The sequence below is a fragment of the Macrobrachium nipponense genome, chromosome 7 (assembly GCF_015104395.2).
Source record: "Macrobrachium nipponense isolate FS-2020 chromosome 7, ASM1510439v2, whole genome shotgun sequence".
In the NCBI taxonomy this organism is placed as follows: Eukaryota; Metazoa; Arthropoda; class Malacostraca; order Decapoda; family Palaemonidae; genus Macrobrachium; species Macrobrachium nipponense.
The window spans coordinates 20,559,103-20,584,322 of NC_061109.1; the positions used below are offsets into that span (position 1 = coordinate 20,559,103).

Genomic DNA, 25,220 nt, shown 5'->3' on the forward strand with positions numbered 1-25,220 from the left:
TGCCACCTTCTAAAATAAATTTAATGGGTTAACCTAGTGTGCCCAATACGAAGTCGCCCCAAAACAATTTCTGTTCTCCTCTCTTTTGAAAAGAAGAGGGCCATTTTTTCAATGCTTTTCCTTATCTGCTTATATTTTTTTATTGTTGGCTAAGAGAGGGGAGGACCATCTCTCTTGCCATTTCCTCATGATGTACGACTTGATGGATCTCTTCATATCTATATGTGGCACTTTGGTTATCTGATACAAATTACTCACAGCCGCTTCCTTTGCATATCTGTTTCTGCCTCCTCATTCCCACGAATTCCAACATGAGCCGGGATCCAGCAGAAACACCTACCAATTTCCTGCGACACGAAATCCAAAAGAGCACTCTGGGCTTTTTGTACCAGAAGGATGAATTGTATACAGCTGCTTTAACTGAATCTAATGCACTTTTTTGAGTCACCTATATATTACAAAATTTTTCTTATTCGAGTTATGAATAATTTCTAAAGCTTTAACTAAAGCTGACAACTCTGCAGTGAATATGGAAGCTGACTCAGGCAATTTTTGCCCTCTAAATTTCATTCCATGCACAAACGCACACCCAACTCCACTATCAGACTTTGATCCATCAGTGTAGATCTTCACTTTGTCCATCATGTTTACGGTCATGCTCCAGAAAAATTCGCTTTTACCTCTTCCTCAGGAATGTTTGTTTTTTGTCTATTTTCTTAGAGCATAAAGGAAATCTTGGGAATAAGCCATGGGGGTACAGAGGATGGGTTTTTACTTCTTCACCTTTTTGGCGCTGAATGACCATGTCCATTTAAACATTCCAACTGCCTTATTTGAAAGGTTTGGAAGATCTTTCACCAAATTTTTAGAGTCACACTACTCTAAAATTTTCCGTGTGGGGTTCTCTCGAGAGCTTTTTAGTCGCATGGTGTACCGCAACCCAAGCTCTTCTCTTTGCAGATCTAAAGGAAGTTCATGAGAGTCAATGTAGATACTCTCAACGGGAGATGTCCTAAAAGCACCTGTACATATCCTTAATCCATATTATGTACTACATCCAATTCCTTTAACCTGGACTTGCAGGCAGATGAATATACCTGACAGCCATAGTCCCAGTTTTGATTTACATAAGGAATCATACAGCTTCAATAAACTTTTCTTATCAGCTCCCCAATCGAATCCCGATACCACCTTTAAAATATTGAGGGATTTTTAACCTTTGTTTTTAGAGAGTCAATGTGACTACGCCACATTAACTTGCTGTCAAATATTATGCCCAAAAACTTTACTTCTTTTTTGTAAGGTAAGGAATAAGACAATCCTTCAGTTTCAAATTTGGGATAGTTTCTTTTCGGGTACATCTGGTGAAACGAACGGCCAGAGTTTTAGATGAAGAAAATCGGAAACCATGTTCATCAGCCATTTACTGATGACATTTATTGTCTTTTGCAGGTAGTTACAGGCTGATACAGCGTCGTATTGTGGTGACATAGATGGCAAGTCATCCACAAATAGCGAAGCCCTAACTGGAGCGGAAACAGATTTCACAATATTATCAATAGCAATGGCAAAGCAGGTAACACTTTAGTACGCTGCCTTTGTGGGACACCTTCTCCGTCTCATAACAAGAAGAAAACTTATTCCCGACTCTCACTCTAATATATCGGTCCCCTTAAAAGGAGTTGATAAAGTTTAACATATTGCCCCTGATTCCCATTTCATTGAGCCGTTTAAACAATGCCAAATCGCCATGTTGTATCATAGGCTTTCTCCAGATCAAAAAATACCCTACTGTTTGGCATTGATTGGAAAATCCCTGCTGAATCTGATTTGATAGTCTCAGTAAAGGGTCCAAGGCTTGACGATTTTCCTGAAGCCGAACTGAACAGAGGATAACAATCTGTTTTTTCTCTAAATGCCACATTAGAACGAGAGTTCACCATTTTCTCAAATAATTTACAGACACAGCTTGTTAGTGAAATTGGTCTGTAACTAGTGGGCTGATATGGATCTTTGTTTGGCTTTATGACTGGAACTACTATGGCTATCTTCCAAGATGGGGGAATGATGCCCGTTTCCCAGACCTTATTGATTATTTTCATTAGATATATTTTAGCATGTTCTGGAAGATGTTTTAATCATGTTGTAGGTTATGTTATCTGCACCAGGGGCTGTTGACTCACAAGATGAGAGAGCCTCTCGTAGTTCCCTTAGTGAGAACTTAGCATTATATGCTTCATTATTTTCAGTGTTAAATCTAATTGACACCTTGGCATTTCGAATCTTACTGAACTGTGGTGTGTAATTTTTGGAGCTTGATATGTCAGCAAAATGCTCACCAAATTTTTCTGCAACATCAGCTGGATTTTGAAATAAGCACATCATTGATTTTTAGAGTAGGAGCAGGGTGATGGAACAAATTTTCCCACTTAGCTTTTTAATCTTTTTCCATACTAATCTTTCTGGTGTTTTAGAATTGATACCATTTATATAGTGGAGCCAAGATTCCTTTTTAGCTTTTCTAATATATTTTCTTTGTTTGGCTAAGACCCGTTGGTATGTAGTTTTGTTTTCGTTGTTCCTGAGGGTTTTGCTTGAAATGCCTATAGCATTTTCTCACTATTCTTCGCAGTCTGCCACAGGTTTGGTCCCACCAGGGAACTGCAGGCCTGCTTGGTTTACCCTTTGTTTTTGGGATATATTTCTCGGCATTATCCATAGTTGCGGTCCATAATCATATGCATCTAGTGTTGACTCAAATGACTCTACTTCCTGATGTATTGAAAGCTTCCTTCATACTTCCTCCAATCTGCTTCATTTTCTTTCCACTTTATAGGAGATTCAGAAGGTATGTTTCTAGCATACTTTAAATGTATGGGAAAGTGATCACTTCCGTGCAAAAGTTCATCTACAGACCAGTTGAAGTCCAAGTGGACTGCAGGTGAAACAATGCTTAAATCTATAGCTGAAAAGACATTGGTGTAAATGTTATGAAACGTCATTGAACCATCATTGTAAAGAGAGAGATCATTATTTAAGATAAAATCATCGATGGTTCTACCTACAGCATTCAAGGTATCACCTCCCCATAGACTATTATGGGCATTAAAATCTCCAGTAGTAAGAAAGGAGGAGGTAGTTGATTAGCTAGTGCCTGAATATCATTCAAAGTAATTTCTGACCTAGGTGGGAGGTAAATAGAGCAAATAGTAATCTCTTTTTCAAAGCATGCTCGAATGGCGACTGCTTGTAGGTTTGTGTTCAAAGGAACACTTGTATGTTGCAAAGACTTTTTAACAATATTGCAACCCCCCCATGAGCTCGATCACCATCTCTGGGGTTCATCACAAACATTTTATAATTTAATCCTGGATTGTATAATGAGTTGCCTAACCTTAGTTTCTTGAAGGCAAACTACATCTGGATCATGATGGTTCAACAGTAATTTTAACTCTTCAGAACGAGTCCTAAGGCCTTTGCAATTCCATTGCAAGATATTAAATTGGAATTTTAACTTTGATTCTTGTGCCCAGCCAAGTCATTATTTAGCTGGGTTTTCAAAGTAACACAGCTGAATGTTTTTGGATTTGAAAGTCTCTTGAGTCTGCTGCCTGGGAGACTTTATTTTTATTAGATGAGGGGAAGTTTGAACATTTTTCCTGCACATCCTGTTTCTTCAGTTTGAGATTAGATTTATCTAAATTTTAACTATATTTAGTGAGTCAGCATGTTTTCCCTCCATTTCAGAAGTAGCTGTTTCTGCATATGATTGAGGGGAAAGGTCTGTCACACTTAAATTTGAGCAGGACCGAGACATCTTTTCCAATGGCTTTGAGGTTGATAATGGCTGGAAGGGGTCATCAAGTGGATTGAATCTATTGAAATTGGAGTTTTAAACTCTATAGGAGAGGCTGTTCTACATTTCTTTGACTTTGGGGGTGACTGAAAACTGTCATAAGATTTGTTAAGATTTCCTCTAGATTTTTATTTTTTCTTTGGGCTTAACCGAAGAGCTCAACTCTGAGACAGCATTTGCTTGCAGGTCAGGGAGAGGTTCAGTCAATCACAGCTTTTACCACTTTAACTTTGAAGTTCATTACATTCACAGAAGTTGAAATATCCTGAGAGGGTGTGTTATTTTTTAATGATGGGTTTAGCATGCTGATGGAAGGCATTATTTCCCATAACAGTGGAAGCAAATGAGGATCCAGCACTTTTGTTAGCACCTCGAACCAAGCGTTTGGCTTCTCCTATGCTGATAAAGTTATTAGAGCAGTGTTTACAACTTCTTGTTGGAAAATATATTGAGGACAGCCCCTCCAATTGGGAGAATGATTGCCAGCACAGTGGAGACAGTATTTATCAGCTGTGCAGTTGTCCTTTACATGTTCACCAGAGCACACAAAGCACTTTCTGGTTTTGTACAAGAGTTTTGTACGTGACCATATTCAAAGCATTTATAACACTGGGTTGGTCGATATTTAAATGGCTTAACCAAACCCGAGAGTGGTCTATATCAATATATTCCGGTAAGTAGGAGCAGGTGAAAGTCAATTCAATGGCATGCTGAGTGCCTTTCAATTTTCTAATTTTAATGACATAAGTAGGACACATTTTTAATATTTCCTCCTCTTCAAACTCATATAGGTCTCTGCTATAAACTATACCCCGTTTAATGTTAAATGATCGATGAGGAGATACAGCTAAAATATTACCATCTTCAGTTGGTTGGAATTTTGATAGCATCTTAATCTGAATATCGTTATTAGCTTTGATCAAGACTCCTTTACCATATCTTTTTTAATATTGCCTTTAGGAATGGCACCAATCTTCCCTCTGTAAATACTTGCATGCTGTTAGAAAGTTTTCTTTGCCCTGTTTGTAATTTGCAACATGCCAAATCAATTTTGGGTCATCTTTTGCCAGGTGTTTTTTGGCTATCAACCTCAAATTTGCTGGGCACATAGTCTGTCTCATCCTCTTCCAAATTGTTTATATTAAACAACTTCGCATGGCAAACTGAACCAAAGACATTTTTACCATCAAGATTTTCTAGAGCTTTGGAGGCATATTCAGCTTTGCAAAAGGTTATGTAGCTTTCATAAGAGATGGGACTTTTAACAATTCGTAATTTTATTCTATCTACCTTGCCAAACTGTTTCATGTAATTATGTAATATGTCAAAATCGACTTTATCACTTATATTACTACAATATACAACTCTTAGATTTTCATTTACACCACCAGTATTTACACCCTGGTGTCCCGGTGTTTGGTCGAGTGGAGAGCCTAATGCGGAATCCTTAATCGAGGCGAGAGTCATCAACAGGGGGTTAAATAAAAATCCATCAGACTATGGTGTGAACATTCGTCCAGGTTGGCCCCATACCCACCATCGAGCCACAATTAGAGGGTGATATAGCACCCTAGGAGTCCTACCAGATATACACCCCACACCCAGTGCCTTGAGGGTCGTCAGTCCGTCGAGATCAGACCCAGCACTGAGTGCAGAGTTTAACATAAAAGTTTCCCCTCGCTCGGACACGTCAGGTACTCCAGTTCTAGGGCGGGAGGAGGAATGCCGTCCAACCTCACCCTCCATCAAATCAGAAGGATTGTCAAAGCTTGGCCAAGTCCATTCCAAAAGTCGTCGACAAAAAGCAGTCCAAAAAACGGTCAAAATTTAGAGGTTGGAGAGAAGGGTTCAGGAAAGAAAGAAAAGAGAGAAGGATTAAAAGTGAGAGAGAAAGGGTTGTAGGATGTTCCGTCAGGACCCGGGGCACCTATAGGAATGCACGAACATTCCCATAGAAGCCAGGGTCCCTTATCCCCTCACCACTAGAAGGAGTCCTACTCGAGGGGAACATGATTCTAGAAGACTACATCTCTAGGTGGTGGATGACTTGTAGATGAAGGGAGTGTCAGGAAGAAGATGATTGTATTGCTTCTTTCACCACCTGGTAAAACAGGACAACCTATAGCCAATTGCATATACAAGTAGTACAAACTTTTGCTCTTCCAGAAAAATCATTAGTTGAAATGATAAAAGATATAATATTCTTGTTTTGTTATTGTTGTTGATGTAAACTTCAAGAAAAGAATATTGCTGCTGTGTTTTAAAGAAGGCGTAAGTGATGCAGATTCCAGTATATTTGGATGACCATACCAATAGCATCAAAGACATGAGAAAGAAACCCAAGTACTAATACTTAGTATTTGAGAGCTATGCAGACTGTTATGGTATTTGCTATCTTTCATTGCTTTTCCTAGTTAATATACATGTTTTTCCTTGTCTAAAGCTGACTGTGCCATGTAAGTGCTTGCGTTGGATATCTGTCGCCTATTGTGGTTGGATAGTGGATGATTCTTTGGTTCAGCTCTTCCTTAACAACCGTAATCTTCTCTCAGTGAATCTCAATGGCTGTGAAGGTCTCAATGGAGCAGCTTTGCAGGTAAAACACACTTGTTAATTTTGTATCTACAGCATAGATTAATTATTCTATTTAAGGTATACCTTGGTTGCTCATTCCAGAATTTTTACAATTTTCAGTATGCACCCAGTACCAGTTTATATTTGAAATAACTTTATAGTGTATGCTTTGAAAATTTGGCATTTGAACATCTTCAGAGTTTCATCTTTTGTTCAAGAGGCACAAAGGTCTTGTATACCGTTCACCCTAGCCAGTTACAAAGCTGCAACAATTTTAGTTTTTTAGAACAATATTTCCCTTGTTTTATATCAATGTCTTAGTTATACTGTACACCATAGTTATCTCTTGCTAACATCGAGTGAATTTTCCCATATACTCAGAGTGCTGTTTTGAACTGCAAGAAACTCACCAGCCTCTCTCTTGCTGACTCACCTTGGCTAACAAGAGGTGGATGGCAGGTCATCACAATGCACCTGGTAATGTTTTGGGATTCTGTTGACACAATACTACCTTTACCACATTGTAAAGGTGTAGCTCCATCTGTAAAATAATTTATGATTAGTTGACAGCAGTAGATCAGCATTATTGTGGTTTTTATTTACAGTATATATATATATATATCTAGAGGACTATGCGACTAGCCTGTCCATAGGCCTTCATTCCTTCTCTGATGCAAATTAGCATGAGCAATTACAGTATCTTAGATACTAGATTACTTGTTCTGTACCCCGACTTCTTTCCAGGTGTATTGTATGGACAAATATTAATTGATGGTTTGTTTGAAACAACTTTCTTCAGCATTCAGGAAGGTGTGAACATTTTTTCACTTTGGTTAGGTAGTGCAATTTTTTTTAAGATGGCTGATGATGTACTTCCTAGTTACATAGTCCTATTTTTCAGTCAGGACTACAAAAAATTGATGCAAGAGGCTGTTGGGATGTTGATGATGAAACCTTCAAGAATTTCTTCATGAAGTTTCCAGGACTGAAGGAAGTTAGACTGTCCAGAGTAGAAGCAGTTTCAGATAATACACTATACTTCTTAGCTCATGGCTGCCCCGAGCTGGAGGTTCTGGATGTGTCACAATGTTGGCGTGTTAGTGAAAATGGCATTAAACAGGTATGATCACTTAATATCTCATGTGTTTCAAGTGTTAGAACTTCAGCCTAAAAAATTCAAATACACAAAGTTATAAAAGTTCTATTTGTTTCACATGAAACCCGTTAGTACTTGTACATATATTTGTGAGTCTGCATGAATTGTCCATCTGCTCCATCCAAAGGAAAAAACAGAAGTCATGTTATTCTAAGTAGGTTGGCACAAAAGCATATGGTTCTCTCAGGTCTTCCAGTGGCAAATTAAATCACCTATTGCCTGTTGATTGACTTGTTCTTACCCCAAAGTCTTTTTCCCCAGACTGTATTAATTTGATTGCCTTTTTCATTCAATTCACTCAGTTCATCCAGTGCTTTATGTTAATATAGAAATAAGGTGGAGGGAGAATTTTTTACCCAGGCTTGTAAGATAGCATATGCTGAGGGTTTTCAGTGCTAAATAAAAAGTAGTTCAGAGATTTTTCATAAGCTTACTTGTTCTTCATCCGTTCTTGTGCTTTGGTGGTTGTTTCGGATTATTTTTGAAACAGATACTAGTGGTGTTGTTCTCATGTCTTTGCTTAATTTGGTATGTATATAAAACACTTTAGTGTTGTTTGTAAGCAATTTTTTTGTGTATGCTTTTACTTTTTATAATATTGGTTTTGGGGGATTTTGTATACTCTCTTATGTTTTGTATCGGTGGAAAAAATTCATGTTACTTCATTTAATTGCCTATGCTTGCCATCGTAGGATGCTCCTACTTTAATATGCAAGTCTGGAATTCCCACTTACATACAAAGTAAGATATGTTAAAAGTAGTGGTCTTTTATGAAAAAAATTTATTTACAAATTTTTTTATTTTCTAGAAGTGGTAATCACAGCTTTATAAAAGTAACATTATATGTTTAAGATTTTTTCAAGGAAACATTTATATCATTGATACCTAGGAGATAATTTTGAAAACTTCAGTTGTTTTATTCATACATGTTTTATAGTGCTTTTCATTCTTTTGAGGTGAGTTTTCTAAATCAGGATTGTTTATATCACATTTGATAGAAAGGAACCTCTTTATACCCGTGCCACATTATTCAAATTTCTCAGCATTAAGGTCCCTATACTCGGTTTTATTCCATCTGTCCACCCGCCTGTGGTGATTGCGCATGGTAACACTGCATTCTGGGCTTTAAATAGTAATGCTATGTGTAGGTTTTAGGTAAATAAAACAAAAGGATTTTCTGGATGTACATTTGCAACTGAAAAGTGTTTGCGAATTACACTGTTAATATTCGAAATAGGATATTGTTGTTATTGTTGAATGTAAGCTGCCTTTTTGGGGTGGCGAATGGAACAGCCAGATGCAGAGGGGGGAAAAGTGCTAAAACACACTTTATAAAAATTAAAAGTATATACTGATATATTTACGTGTAATGAAGTAACACGTAGCTTAGTAGCAGAGTAGGTGTGGTCCAATAAAGTTGACATCTTGCCGTAGTGAACAGCGAGAGAAGCAGTTTTCCCACCACTGTGTCTGGCTGTTCCATTCGCCACTCTGAAAAGGCAGCTTACATTCAACAAGAATAACAATATCCTATTTCGAATATTAACGGTGTAATTCGCATACAGTAAATTATTACAACACTTTTCAGTTGAAAATGTACAATGTACACCCAGATATCCTTTTAATTACCTCAAACTTACACATAGCACAACTATTTAAAGCCTAGGACGCAGTGTTACTATGCGCGAGCACCACAGGTGGGTGGACAGATGGAAAAAACTGAGTACGTATAGTAATAAATTTGTAGTAAATTGAATTGTTTGATTAATTTCCTTTTTTTTTTTTTTTTTGGCAAGACCATTGGTTAGTGAAATGTATGATAACTTTCTTTTCATTAAATCTCAACAGGTCATTGAGTACTGTAAAAGGCTCAGAGTACTTAATGTGGAAGGTTGCAGAGACATATCTGAAACCTATCTGTGCAGTTTGCAGATCAAAAGAATAAAAGTCATCCCACATCACAATGTTTGTGAAATTGCCAAGAAAAGAAGACGGGTCAACCATCTAGGCATCAATATTCAAATCTAGTCTTTCAAAATCTTTTATGGAGTTAGTATATATCATACTGATTTTAAATTGAAGTTATAATACAGTATTTATAAGGTGCATCTTCAAGTACCAATGTATTTCAAGTAAAATGTTGATCTTATAAAAAGGGACTATTTTTATAATGAGTTTAGTAGATTTTATTCTCAAGAAAATGGATTGAGAGGAAAAGTTTACTGCAGTATAATATTTGCCTGTCTGACATATGCTGCATAAAACAGAGGGCTTTATTAGTCTTTGGCCAGTTGTCTTTTGGTGAAAAAATAAATTAGATAAAAAATGTGTCTAGAAACTAGTATCCTTGGGTGATTGTTCCACATATTTCAAGTTGATATTGTTAATAGAAATATGGATCTGGAGATTAGTTTTCTTGGTAGGTGGTACCACAAATCTTAAGTTCATATTGTTAACTGACATTGGCATCTCCATTGGGGATTATATGAGCATTTGAGAATTGTCATTACCATTTGAGATTCTTAAGCTGATGTAACCCTTTGTCAATCACTGTTCTGCTTCTTGTTTTTGTACATGAACTTTCCTGTCAGATATATACTTAGCTATAGACTCCGTCGTCCCGACAGAAATTCGAATTTCGCGGCACACGCTACAGGTAGGTCAGGTGATCTACCGCCCTGCTGCTGGGTGGCAGGAATAGGAACCATTCCCGTTTTCTAATCAGATTTTCTCTGTCGCTGGTACTGTCAACATCGTTGTTGGTACCTCCTGACTTGAATTTTGTTTTTCGTTGCCATCGATCTTCTGAGCTGTATTATTTGGTGACGTATTGGATCTTTGGTTTGGCATACGCTTTTGTTAACTGTTTGTTGGATTTTGCTTCAAAGAAGTAATTAGAATTTGGGTGAGACTACCAATTGCTTAGGTAGACCCTCACAATTTTTGCAAGTAAGGGATATATTAATATTTATTCACTAATACGTGTAAGAAGTGTTTAAACTTGATTGAGGAGAATATACACACTAACTTCCTACTTAAGGAAGTCAGAAAGCATATGACTAGAAACGCTTCCTTTAGAAGCTTTAATAAGTCTCGTGCTAACGAGCAGTTAGAGTATTAACAGTACTAGTAGTTGTTGCATCCTCATCACCTTCTTACTTCTCAGAATCTACAAATTCATATTTTGCAAATTTGAAGAATGTTTGGAGGGAGCTCAAAAGGCGAGCTCTTAAAAGGTAAGAAGTGAATTTAGTGTTCCCAGTGCAGTGGAGGGTGCGTCTGATCGGCTCCGTAGCGCTTCTAGGCCTAGACCTCTTCCAAACTCCCAGACCTAGTGGAGGAGGAAAGTCGACAGCCGCAGGAAGGTTAGGGAGAACCCCCACCGGTCAGGCGTCCCCTCGGCAGGATCTGTGGCGACCCAGACTGCCAAGGATCGCCATTGGAAAGGCATCCCCATAAAGTGCGTCTCTTCGTCCGATTCTTCATCTGACAAGACAAAGAAGTGGACTTCCCTTCATTAGCCTAGGTTATACGAAGATCACGCCCAGTTGACAGAGCAGTAGAATGCACCAGCTAAAAAACGGGTAATTACCTTGCTGGAAACTCTAGGAATGCATTACCCAAATTATGTCTAGAAACACCTATATGATCTAGTCACATTGTGGTCACGCCCCTGTTGACAGATCATTAGAGCGTTCCAGCAGCCAAGCACGAGCCGCATTTCAACAGCCAGGCACTAGCCGCGTACCAGCAACTAGGGGCGAGCCGCGTTCCAGCAACCAGGCGCGAGCCGCATTCCTGCAACCAGGTGCGAGCCGCCTTCCAGCAACCAGGCGCGAGCCGCGTTCCAGCAGCCAGGCGCGAGGAGTCAACCAGGCGCGAGGAGTCAACCAGGCGCGAGGCGCCAGCCAGGCGCCAGGATCTCCCGCATTGCCTTATGAGAGAGAGGCCAGCTGCGAGGCTCCTCTTATTAGTTTTTTCGCAGGATCAGCCTTCTCATGGCAAAGGCGCAAGATGTCGCACAGAGCCAATCTCGGAACAGGAATCCTGCCCCTTCCTCGAGTTTGGTGGTTATCGGGAAAAGCTATATGCTCGAATTCCTAGATTACTTACTCTCATATAAGTGCGGTTTTCCCTCGTTAGTGACATATTGCACATTTTGTCAAGCAAGTGTGTAACACATCATTGACAAAAATATTTTCTCTTTGTCTCGGAAAGGGGTTTGTTCTCATTGACAAAGATCTTAATAACATTTTATTGTGTAAGCATAGGAAACTCGCAAGCAAATATATTTAAGCGAAACAGGATTCGCTAAATACAGAAGCTCAGTTGGTGTTGTTGTAATTATACCTTTTAGCGTTGTCCCTACACCGTAAACTCCTGGAATGTCACAAGGAGTACCGATTAATGGACTAAGACTAATGGTCCTTTCGGTTACCATCCGTAGAGGAATCTTCGGTACGCTTATATGACTTGAACCATACAGTAGAAAAAATAACGCAAAGGTAAAATACGTAGAGTATTGTAGTCATTGGAACAGCTATTTCTCTACTACATTCTTTCCTCGATGAGGAAGAGAGAGAAGGGATATCAACTGTCTTCGTTCCCTTCGACAAGGAAGAGAATTATTATTAGCCGAAGAAAATCCTCAAGTGAGAACCGAGGACCGAAGACGGAAGTTCTAGCTTCCTACGCTATTGGATATAAGACTTCATAGACTTAGTCTCCAAGTTTTTTTCCTGGAAGAGCCTCTAACCAATGAAGGAGAGCTCTTCCGAATCCTCGCATCAGGTTTTCGGCTCGATAATTTTAATTAACCTATTCCTTCATTGAATGGAGTATCTGGCAACTCAGGAAGAATACTGCGAGACGGCGAACGTAGATTGCTGTCACTGTAGACCAATGCAGTACCATCTAGCTCTCGGTCATGAGTGTTCGGTTACATCTCTCTCTCCTATGGGATTGACTGCCTAACCGTACCTCTCCCCTACAATCACGGACTTTAGCCTCGGATTGAGGGGAATTTGTAAGCAAACATTGTTTGCGTTTTGCTAAGAAGCTTTCAACAGAAAGATCTCTTACACCTTTTCATGCTGTTTACCGCAATTTAATTTATCAGAATTATGGGCGATTCTAACGCGGAATAGCACTTTGTTATACAATGCTCTCATGCTTATGAAAGCATAGCCTTATTAGAGAACGGAGCATGCTCAGTGAGACAATGGATGATTCTGCTGGGAACCTTTTCTTCGTGGCAGAAGATTTTTCCCTGAATGGACTACAATGCAGACCTATATAAATTTTTTCCTACCAAGAAACGGAAATAATATACGAGACGGTGCCGGGTAACCTGACAGAGGTTCAGATGTCCTGGCACATAGTCTAAAGAATTGCAAGCAATTTTGTTGACTACAATTCCTCGATACAGCGAGTTGTTAACCGAAGGGTTCAGTAGCCTCTCTGATAGCAGGCTTGGTAGTGTCACGGTCCGTTCCTGATTACGTTCCCCGTCTAACTGGACGGGGGTTCGATCCCAGGGAGGGACGAAATGATTTTTATCAATTAGGTTAATTCCACAGATCTCTCATATCTCAAGGAGCATCAATAATCTCTCTCTTCGCCCCGGTTCGCGTTAACAAGAGAGAACATGTTTGGAGCACAGGCATGGAACGTAACGATCCTCAAGAGGTTCGCTGCACTTGTTGCACGGCCGTGAGAATCGTCTCGATACGTCTCGATGGATAGGAGCCACTGGTCTGGTTTTGATTTGTGAATAGAGAGAGAGATATATCGACAAGTTGGATCATGCTCAACCCTTTGGATGCATAGTGTAGTGCAAGTTCGAGTGAGGGTTTCGGAGGGACGTAAAGTACCAATGCATTTGTATATTTTGAAAGTAAGCGTTGTAGATGATGCTACTTTCTGACTGCCATAATAGGCAGGTGTTGAGGCATATTAAAGAGTGTTGGTTTGCCCTATTTGATTCAAGCAGAGTTTAACGACGATAATAACTCTTGACGTCTGAATAATCTTCGTTGAAAAGAGAGTTGTGGAAACCTGGGAGACGTCTTGTTCATAGATCTCTTCACAATGTTGAAGACGAAGAGGCTTCCTCTAGACTGCTTCCCTTTGGAAGGGGAATAAATATTAGTCTTTTTTCCCCTATACAAATTCTTAACAGATGTATTAAGGTAATTACTGGCGTCAGAGGGAGAGAGGATGATGCTTTTCGCCCCATTTTTAGACTTCAAGAGGCTGGATTCACAGAGGTCACGTCCTTCCTACAGCACTTTCCAAAGGCCTTCCCAAGAGAGTCTGTCTACTCTATCAGCCTCACTTAGAAAGGGACCTCAAAACCTATCCACTCCGAGTCTGCATGCAGACTGACGAGTTGACATGAATGGAAGGATTTTTCAAGGTGAATGGCAAGTGTCAGGGCCAAGACAAAGAAGTGCTGCAGATCTTGCTAGGTTGGATGAATAAACTATCCTCTTCCGATAACTCTGTGACCTAAGTGACTGTTTTCTTCCCTTTCTGAGAGAAGAATCACCTTTGGTTATAGCTGCTATCAAAGAATACAGTAGCAGGCTATCCTTTGTCTTTACAAAGGGACTTAAAGATAGCAGAGGACTAAGGTCTTAGGGATCTTATAAGATACCTCGGGATAACCAAGAATAGGACATCATGTACTTCGAGTTGGAATCTTTTCGTGGCCCGCAGATTCCTTGTTCCAACAGGTTGGAACCTCCTCATCAAGCTTCTTTTAGAAATCTTATGAGGAAATTCATTTTTTCTCTTGGCCCTAGCAACTACCAAGAGGACAAGTGAATTTCATGTACTGGAGTCTCGCATCGTATTCAATGGAGACTCGGCGATTGGTTCTTGCCAGCCCATTATTTCTGGCAAAGAACTAAAACCCTTCTAACCCTGGCTCAGAGCTTTGAAGTCAAGGGACTTTCCCATTTAATAGGGTAAGAGATAGAAGGGTCTCTTTGCCCAGTCAGGGCGCTTAAGTTTTATCTTCAGCAGAAGAAATGGCTTAAGGGTTGCCTACAGAGTCTTTGGGGTGCTATGAGGGCCCGAAGCGCTTCCCAGAAGGTACTCAGAAGGATACGACAAGAGCCAAGAAAGCCCGGGGTTCGCCCTCTTTTGGCTCAGAGTCATCTTCGACTCCCAGACCTTCTTCCCCTCCTTCGGGCAAGGAGAGGGAAGATTCTGCAACGAGAAACCTGCTTAACATGCAGGAATAGATCTCGTCAGAAATGGAAGTAGTACTCACGAAGGATCCTCCTCGGAGGAAGACTCTTCTCTCTCGTCCTATTAAGATATCCTATCGTCTACTGGACGTACCTGGCTCCAAGCGCCTCCCCTCATCCTAGGCCAGAGGCTCCAGGTATAAGAGAACCTTCCACCCTTCTCCAGTCTCCAGACAAAATTATTGTTGGTTTGTTCAGGATCCTTGGACATCGAAGCCCAGCCAGGCTCCAAGTGCCAAACAGGCGAAAAGCGCCAGATGCAGACAGCCCGGACGAGCGCGTTTTTTGTCCGATTCGGACAAGGCGCGGGCCTCCAACTTGGCGCAAAGCGCCAGATGCGGACAGACCAGACAGGAGAGGGTGTCCAATGTGGACATCGCCAGCCAGCCGCGAAGCTCCAGCCAGGCTTGAAGCGCCAGCCGGGCGCCAGGCTTGAAGCGCCAGCCAGGCGCCAAAAGCGCCAGCCAGGAGCCAGGCTTCAACCAGGCGCCAGCCAAGAGTGATGCGCCAGCCAGGTGCAAGGCGCCATCCAGGCGCGAGGCGCCATCCAGGCGCGAAGCGCCAGCCAGGCGACAGGCTTCATCCAGAAGAGATCCATATCAAAGAACGCCCTGCCTTCTTTGAGACAAGTGTGATCTCCAAAGCACATGATAGTGCCTTGATGATTCCTTCAAACAGCTGAGAATTAAAGCGCATGAAGTGCGAGCTTTTGCGAATTCTTGTTCTTTCCATAGAATATGTCAATAAAGGACATTAGCTGTCACAGACGGGAGATGCAACTCTGTGTTGACTTCCCATTACCCGAAGGATGTCAAGATAACCTACGAGAGATCCTTCTCTCTTGGTTTTTACATGTCTGCGGATACGTTGCTGGGATAGGGAGCCGATACTGATCCTTAACTAGTGAGTTAAATTTTGTTTAACGTCGCGTTTTTAGGGTTGTTTGAAAGGAGTTTGAGTATAACTCTTTTCAATTTAAGTACTAATCCTCGTGTTAGGATCAGTTGATCGGGATCGGTGTTGTGCTCCTTAATTATGCCACTAGGCAAGGTGTGTTGTCATGTAAGCGGGCGAACCACCTTTTGACAGATACTACTTGGATTCTACCATGTAACTGGATCAAGATATCCCTTTGGTAGATCCGAAGAGTCTTTCAGCAACAGGTCATGCCCTCGCTATAGCTCTTCAGGCAAGGCAGACCCATAGACAGTGTCCATGAAGTCTTGGCTCCTTGTGATAGTAGTAAACAGGTTCTGTCATGTAAGTGGGCGAACCCCCTTTGACAAGATCCTACTTGGATTCTACCATGTCACTGGATAACAAATCCCTTTGGTAGACCCAAAGAGTCTTTCAGCAATAGGTCACGCCCTCGCTGTAGCTCTTCAGTCAAGGCAGACCCATAGACAGTGTCCATGAAGTCTTGGCTCCTTGTGATAGTAGTAGACAGGTTCTGTCATGTAAGCGGGGGAACCCCCTTTGACAAGATCCTACTTGGATTCTACCATGTAACTGGATAACAAAATCCCTTTGGTAGACCCAAAGAGTCTTTCAGCAGATAAGATAGAAGTAAGATAGAAAATGCAGAACAAAAGATTATACAATCAAAAGAAAATGAAAAACGGATTTGGAAGAAAAAACCCTATTAAATATCAAGCAAAATCCCAAACTATTATACTCATATGCGAAGAAGATGAATAAAAGAAGAATAGAAATGGCCCTCTAAGAATTGAAGGGAGATTAACGAATGAAAAAAAGGAAATTTGCAACATATTAGCAGAACGATATAAAGAGAGAATTCACCCCTAGAATAGATAATGAAGATAATGATATAGAAGTAAGGGATGAAAATAGTGAATATTTAGCTGACATAGATATTAATGAAGCTGATATTGTGCAGGCTATTAATGAAATTAAAAATGGAGCTGCTGCAGGGCCTGATGGAGTGCCTGCTATTTTGTTAAAGAAAGTAGTTCATTCTATCGCAAAGCCACTTGCAATATTATTAAGACAAAGTGTAGATACAGGCAAGATTTATGATGAGCACAAATTAGCATATATTACCTCTACTTTCAAAAGTGGATCAAGACTAGAGGCAAGTAATTATAGGCCTGTGAGTCTAACATCACATATTATGAAAGTGTATGAAAGGGTAATGAAGAAAAATATTATGAAACATTTAATACAAAATAATTTGTTTAATAAAGGACAAACATGGTTTCGTACCCGGAAAAAGTACACAAACCCAACTGTTAGTCCACCGTGAGAACATATTCAAAAATATGAAAGCGGAAATGAAACAGATGTTTGGTTTATTTAGACTTTGCAAAAGCTTTTGACAAAGTAGACCATAATATATTAGCGAAGAAAATTAGAAAACACAATATCGTGGATAAAGTAGGAAGATGGTTAAAAGAATTTTTACACAACAGAAAAAACAGATAGTTATTGCAAACAACGAGAAATCGGATGAAGCCAAGGTAATATCCGGTGTGCCGCAAGGTACGGTGTTAGCTGCAATACTGTTTGTTATTATGATTGAAGACATAGACAGTAATGTTAAGGATTCGGTAGTGAGTAGTTTTCCGCGGAGATGACACAAGAATAAGTAGAGAAATTACTTGTGATGAAGATAGGAACGCTCTACAAAGAGACCTTAACAAAGTATATGATTGGGCAGAGGTAAATAGGATGGTATTTAACTCTGATAAATTTGAATCAATAAATTATGGAGACAGAAAGAAAGCTATATGCATATAGGGGACCTAATAATGAGATAATCACAAATAAGGAAGCAGTTAAAGACCTTGGTGTGATGATGAATAGGAACATGTTATGCAATGATTCAAATAGCAATTCTGTTGGCAAAATGTAAAGCAAAAATGGGAATGTTGTTACGGCACTTCAAAACAAGAAAAGCTGAACACATGATTATGCTTTATAAAACATATGTTCGTAGTCCACTTGAATATTGCAATATGATATGGTACCCACACTATCAAAAGGATATTGCACAAATAGAGAGTGTACAAAGGTCCTTTACAGCTAGAATAGAAGAAGTTAAAGACCTTGACTACTGGGAAAGACTACAATCCTTAAAATTATATAGTCTAGAAAGGAGAAGAGAACGCTACATGATAATTCAGGCATGGAAACAGATAGAAGGAATAGCATAAAATATCATGGAACTAAAAATATCAGAAAGAACAAGCAGAGGTAGATTAATAGTGCCAAAACTATACCAGGAAAAATAAGGAAAGCACACAGGACATTAATCCACTACGCACCAGCATCGATAATGCAGCGTCTATTCAATGTGTTGCCAGCTCATCTGAGGAATATATCTGGAGTGAGCGTAGATGTGTTTAAGAATAAGCTCGACAAATATCTAAACTGCATCCCAGACCATCCAAGATTGGAAGATGCAAAATATACCGGAAGATGTACTAGCAACTCTCTGGTAGACATTATTAGGTGCCTCACACTGAGGGACCTGGGGCAACCGAACAAGATGTAAGGTCTGTAAGGTCACGCCCTCGCTGTAGCTCTTCAGGCAATGCAGACTCATAGACAGTAGCCATGAAGTCTTCTGCCTAAACAGATAAGAACCAAGGTTTTTATATCCTACAACATGTGTTGTTTCCCTTTTCTATGTTATATAACTGTCTCTTTCCCTCCACCAAGGGTGCCAATCAGTTAAGTATATATCTGACAGGAAAGTTAATGTACAAAAATGATATTGTTAGCATACAATAAAGTTTTGTACATACTTACCTGGCAGATATATACGATTGATGGCCCGCCTTACCTCCCCTCAGGAGACAGGTGGTAGAGAAAATCTGATTAGAAAACGGGAATGGTTCCTATTCCTGCCACCCAGCGGCAGGGCGGTAGATCACCTGACCTACCTGTAGCGTGTGCCGCGAAATTTGAATTTCTGTCGGGACGACGAGTCTATAGCCAAGTATATATCTGCCAGGTAAGTATGTACAAAACTTTATTGTATACTAATAATATCATTTTCAGAATATTTTTGTGCAGCTCTCACATATTTGCAAGTTATGCTTTTGTGTGTTTGATTGACTGGCTTCTATAAGGGTTACGTTAATTTTACCCTTGGTACATATTACATAGGCTACAGTAGTAGTAGTAGTAGTAGTAGTAGTAGTAGTAGTTTTTTTATAGGTTTATCACAGTCATCCTATACAACTGGATGGAAAGAATTGCAGATCTTGGTGTTATCTGCTTCTTTAGTATAGGGAACAGAGACAGACTTGAAGAAGTTCCTCTGATCACTGCTGGTCTTCTGATCACAAAAGTTAAGCTCACCATCAATGGCTAGGGACATATTTGTTAACAACAATTAAACTTACGGATGACTGGTTCTCTTGCTGCTCTTGTAAACTTGACTTGGTATTTCTGATTGTTCCTGGAGCTTAACTTTTTTAATTTTCTTAGGTTCCCTTTTAACCTCTTCTGCTTTTATGCGTTATATTCGTGCCACCATTATGAAACACTAATGAATAGAAAATATAGGTTTTGTACTGAACTTTCCTGTCAGACATATACTTAGCTTACGTCTCTGATGTCACGACAGAATTCAAAACTCGCGGCAAACGCGACAGGTAGGTCAGGTGATCTACCTTACCCGCCGCTGGGAAGCGGGTGTAAGAACCAACATACCTTTCTTGTCAGATTTTTTCTGTCGTCGGTGTCGACCACACCTGTTGTCGGTACCTCTTGACAGTTGGATTCTTTTCTCGTTTTCGCCCTGGATTGTTACTAAGGACTTTTGGTGAAGTACCCGATCTTTTGGCCTGGCATTCGCGATTTGTGGACAGTTATTTGACTTTTCTTCGGATTTTTCTTGGATTCATGATGTCTGATGTTGATACTAAGAAAACTGCTATGTTTAGAGTTTGTTGTATGACTGAGTGTAAGGTGAGGCTACCGAAAGCTGCGGTAGACCCTCACAAGTATGTTTGAAGTGTAGAGGGAATGAATGCACCTTTAATAATCCTTGTAATGAATGTGAAAAGCTGAATGAGGATGAATGGAAGTCTTTGTCTTCCTACTTGAGGAAGCTTGAAAAGGATAAAGTTAGGAAAGCTTCTTCTAGGAGCAGTAGTAGATCTCGTATTAGCGAGTTGGATATAGATAATCCTATTTTAGGAAGTAGCTCCTTTGTCAGTTTCAACTCCTGCTCCCTGCACCGAAGCCGAAGATGCGCCTTCGGAAGTGGCCTCCATGAAAGCCACCATTCACAGTATGGAGAGGAAAATTAAACATTAAGAATGGTAAGAGTGATTCCAATAGTGATTTGTGCAGTGAACCCAGTGCAGTGGAGGGTGCGTCTGATCGGCTCCCTAATGCTTCCAGCCTAGACCTCTTCCAGACTCCCAGTCCCAGTGGAGGAGGAAAGTCGAAAGCCGCAGGAAGGTTAGGGAGCAATCCCCAACGTCACGTCCCCTCGGTAGCTCCTGTTGATCGTTCCAAGGCTAACTTGGATCACTCCCAAGAGAGAAATATTGCGCCAATGCTTCTCGTCTTCGCCTTCGCCTTCTAAACGAGGATGGAGCTCTTCGGAAGCCTCGCGCCCTCGAAGAGAGCCTGGAATGCTCCCTGCGCCCGTCCATCCAGCCCTGAAGTCCCTTTTCGGAAGAGCCTGAGGTGGAAGCGAAGAAACGTAAGAGATCCTCCGGAGTATCGTTCCCCCGAGCAGAAATCGAGCCTCGTCACCTGTTCAAGAGTTTGTGAATTCTCCTGCAAGGGTGTTGGCTAACCTTCAGGCGCAGATTTCGGCTCTAAGCTTGCATCTCTTTGCGTGGCGTCGTCGTCGAGGACAGGACGTCTCCCTTACTGTACGAAGTCCAGGCTCCCCTCTCCTGACTCTCGCTATTCGACGGAAGCGGCCCGCTCACCTGTGCGTTTGGATTCTCGCAGGAGACTTTCTGCTTCGGACAAGATCCCATCTGCGTCCAAGCGCCATTCGCCTGACAGACAGGATGTCTTTGTTTCTCCTTCGGACAAGGAGCAGACTGCTCGTAGGAGATCTTCACCCTACAGACGCTCTTCGAGACAGGATCGCTCCCCTTGATAGGCACCAAGAGCCTAGTAGGCGCTACTCGCCTCGTAGCCGCTCCTCGTCTCGCCTCCACTCTCCTGTTGACAAGCGCCCTAAATCGGACAGGCGCTCTTCGCTGGACAGGCGTCAAGAGCTTGTTAGGCGCGTCTTTCTCCTGGCAGGCGCTCTTCTCCTGACTTTCACTCTCCTCGAGTCAGGCGCCGAGATCCTAGCAGGCGCTTCTTCCCCTTGTAGGCGCTCACCTAGTAGGCGCCAAGAGCCTGGTAGCCGCTTCTCGTATGGCAGGCGCTGTTCGCCTGGTAGCCGCTCTCCTTTGGATAGGCGCCAAGAGCCTGATAGAAGTTCTTCTTCAAACAGGCGCTCTGCTCCTGACAGCCGCCTTACTCCTGTTTAGGCTCCAAGAATCTGGAAAACGCACTCCTCCAGACAAGAAGGATGTTGCAAGTAGGCACGTTTCTGAAGCTTTGTCTCCAAGACGTATACGTCTTACTTCCTCTAGAGACTCTTATAAGGATAGTCGCGCCTCTAAGGATCATGAGGGTTCTTCAGCTCAGGAAGAACAGGATCCCTCAGAAGAAGAAGGACCAAAAGACTCCTCTGTTTCCTCCATAAAGAGGTTGACAGATTTGCTCCTGCAAGAGTTCGGAGATATCCTTTCTCCTGTGGCTCCTCCTTCTCCTCTTTCTTTATTCTCCACTTCGAAGACGTCGAAGGTTTCGTCTTGTGTAAGGATGAAACCTACTGTTTCCATGAAGAAGGTGCTTAGAGGTTTTGGGGAATGGCTCCTTTCTAAGGAAGAGAAAGGGGGGAAGACTGTTTTTTTTTCTTTCCCTCCAGTCTAAACTGACTGGCAGATTGGGATTCTGGTACGAATCGGGCGAACCTTTAGGCCTCGCTCTCCCTTCGTCTGCGGACTCGGACTTCTCTTCATTGGTGGATTCTGCTCGTCGTTCCGCCCTCTTGTCCGCCAAGACGACGTGGGGGATGAACGAACTTGACCACCTACTGAAGGGAATGTTCCGAGTCCTGGAAGTTTTCAACTTCCTTGATTGGTCTTTAGGAGTTCTGGCTAATAAGACCCAGACCCCTGATTCACTGTCTCCTGAAGATCTTAACTGCGTCCTCACTTGCATGGACAAAGCAGTGAGAGACGGATCGAGTGAAGTCTCCTCACTGTTTGGAGCTGGAGTTATTAAGAAGCGGTCTGTCTACTGTTCGTTTCTCACTAAGGCAGTTTTCACATGCACAAAGGGCCTCTCTTATGTATGCTCAACTCTCTCCTCTTCTGTTCTTATGTATGCTCAACTCTCTCTCTTCTGTTCCCCAAGAAAATTATTTCAAGATGTCTCGAGTGCCCTTTCAGCTAAGGCTACTCAGGACATGTTAGCCCGGCGGCCAGGAAACCTCGCTCTGTCTTCCAACCCAAGGCCAAGAAAGAGACTCCTCTGAGGCAGGAGCCCTTTCGAGGAGGACCTGCTGTCAGAGGTTCTTCAACCAGAGGAACTAGACCTTTTAAGAGAGGTAAAACCTTCTCTAGGTCAGTCAGAGGGAAGAAATAGCGATCAAGGACTCCAGACATCAGTGGGTGCCAGACTACTGAAATTTGCTGACGTCTGGGCCCACAAAGGGGCAGACAATTGGTCCCTATCGATTGTCAGCAAAGGATACCTCATTCCCTTCTCGTCAAGACCACCATTGACGACAACTCCGAGGGAGTTGGTGGCCAAGTACAACGACCCCATCATGAATCAAGCCCTTTCTTTAGCAGTAGATCTCATGCTAGAGAAGGAGGCTATAGAACTATTGAAAGATCCCCGCTCTGCGGGTTTTTACAACAGACTATTCCTAGTTCCGAAGAACTCAGGAGGATGGAGACCGGTTTTGGATGTAAGCGCCCTGAACGTCTTTGTGGAAAAGAGGAAGTTCGCCATGGAGACAACTTCCTCAGTGTTAGCGGCTCTTCGTCCAGGACTGGATGGTGTCTCTAGACCTTCAGGACGCTTACTTTCATGTGCCGATCCATCCTTCTTCACGGAAGTATCTACGATTCATGATGGGAGGAAACATCTTCCAATTCAAGCCTTGTGCTTCGGCCTGTCGACTGCACCCCAAGTTTTCACGGGGTTAATGAAAAACGTGGCGCAGTGGCTACATTTGGAGGGAGTGAGGGTGTCGCTTTATCTCGACGACTGGCTAATCAGAGCAGAGTCTCAAGAAAGATGTCTGGAGGACCTTCAAACAAAAGACCCTTACATTGGCAAGTTCTCTGGGACTTCTGGTGAACTTCCAGAAGTCTCAATTAATCCCGAGTCAAGAGCGGATCTATCTGGGGATTCGGATACCTTCTCTGGCTTTTCGGGCTTTTCCGTCACCAGAGAGGATAGCTCGTTGCTACGAGAAAATAACGACCTTCCTAGAGAAAGATGCATGCACAAGCGAGGGAGTGGATGAGTCTGCTGGGGACACTTTCCTCGTTGGAGCAATTCGTTTCTCTAGGAAGGTTGCATCTCAGGCCTCTACAGTTCTTCCTATACCAGAATGGAGGCGTGTCTCCCTAGATCTGGAGTTCTCCTTCAAGATCTCGAGGGGAATCAAGAGAGACCTCGGTGGTGGAACAACCCACTTCGTTTTGTGGAAGGAATGTCTCTTTACATGCCGAACCCCAACCATGTGTTGTTTTCCGACGCGTCGGAAGCAGGTTGGGGAGCGACGCTCGGGGACAAAGAGAAGTGTCAGGCACCTGGAAGGGGGATCAGGTGTCCTGGCACATCAACAAGAAAGAGTTGATGGCAGTCTGGATGGCATTGAAAGCCTTCGAGCCCCACGTCCGAAATGCAGTAGTGCAGGTCAATTCGGACACACAACAGCCTTGGCGTACATCAAAAAACCAGGGGGGGACACACCTTCCTTCTCCCTGTACGAAACAGCAAGGGATCTTCTGCTGTGGTCTCAAACAAGGAAGATCAGTCTTCTCACCAGATTTGTACAAGGGAGAAAGGAACGTCAGGGCCGATCTCCTGAGCAGGAAGAATCAACTCCTGCCTTCCGAGTGGACCCTCCACTCAGAGGTATGCCAAGAGCTGTGGAGAAGATGGGGCCAGACCTCACATCGACCTCTTTGCAACAGCAAGGAACGCAAGGATCGAACTTTACTGCTCCCCGATCTCAGACCCAGGAGCAGTATCAGTGGATGCGTTTCTCCTAGATTGGGACAGGTCTAGATGTCTACGCCTTTCCCCCTTCAAAGTACTGGACAAAACCCTCAAGAAATTTGCTATCTCGGAGATGACAAGAATGACGCTAGTAGCTCCGTTCTGGCCCGCCCAAGATTGGTTCACAGAGGTACTGGAATGGTTGGTGGACTTTCCAAGAGCACTTCCACAAAGACAAGATTTGCTCAAACAACCCCAACTTCGACAGGTATCACAGAAACCTCCCCGCTCTCAATCTGACTGGCTTTCGACTGTCAAAAGTCTTGTCAGAGCGAAGGGGTTTTCGACAAAAGCTGCTAAGGCTATCGCCTCAGCTAGAAGACCTTCGACCCCTTAAAGTCTACCAGTCGAAGTGGGACGTCTTTCGCCGGTGGTGCAGGGACCAGAAGTTTTCCTCTTCCAGTACCTCTGTGACTCAGATAGCAGATTTCCTAGTTTTCCTCAGAGAAAAATGCGGTTTGGCAGTATCTACTATCAAAGGATACCGGAGCATGCTGGCTGCTGTGTTCAGACATAGGAATTTAGATCTCTTTCGAATAACAAAGATCTGCATGATCTATTAAGATCTTTTGAAACTTCCAAGAAAACTTCGAACGAAGTTCCAAGTTGGAATCTGGACGTGGTTCTTCGTTTCCTGAGGTCCTCTAGGTTTGAGCCACCACATTTAGCCTCCTTCAAAGATCTTACGAGGAAAGCTCTCTTTCTCATGGCTTTAGCATCCGCTAAAAGGGTTAGTGAGATTCATGCCCTAGAAGGAAGGGTAGGTTTCAAAGGAGATTCCGTGGTTTGTTCCTTCCTTCCTTCGTTTTTTAGCAAGAATGAGAAACCCTCAAATCCTTGGCCAAGGAGCTTTGAGGTTCGTGGATTATCTGCCCTAGTAGGGGAAGAACCTGAAAGAACTCTTTGCCCTGTTAGGAGTTTAAAATACTACCTTCAGAAGAAGAAAACCCTTAAGGGCATTGAGGACAGACTATGGTGCTCTGTAAAGGACCCCAGCAGACCATTGTCGAAAAATGCGCTGTCTTTCTTCATTAGAAGTCTTGTGAAAGAAGCACATAGATCTTGTAATGAAGAACATTTCAAG

The 25,220-nt window shown here is 42.1% G+C and overlaps 1 protein-coding gene across 1 annotated transcript; it reads left to right on the plus strand.

The window, feature by feature from the left end:
* Window positions 1-1,564: 1,564 nt before the first annotated feature.
* LOC135217552 (F-box/LRR-repeat protein 15-like) lies at window positions 1,565-9,614 on the plus strand. The gene is made up of 4 exons (XM_064253519.1): window positions 1,565-1,576; window positions 6,300-6,452; window positions 7,332-7,550; window positions 9,435-9,614. Exons 1-4 carry the CDS (start codon window positions 1,565-1,567, stop codon window positions 9,612-9,614), a joined length of 564 nt encoding a protein of 187 aa, XP_064109589.1.
* Window positions 9,615-25,220: the final 15,606 nt, after the last annotated feature.

What these genes read in the sequence shown, in the direction of transcription:
- LOC135217552 (XM_064253519.1), top strand. An exon ending in TCAATGGAGCAGCTTTGCAG is followed by an intron (nt 6,453 to 7,331) that starts GTAAAACACACT and finishes CCTATTTTTCAG; the next exon opens with TCAGGACTACAAAAAATTGA. An exon ending in GTGAAAATGGCATTAAACAG is followed by an intron (nt 7,551 to 9,434) that starts GTATGATCACTT and finishes AAATCTCAACAG; the next exon opens with GTCATTGAGTACTGTAAAAG.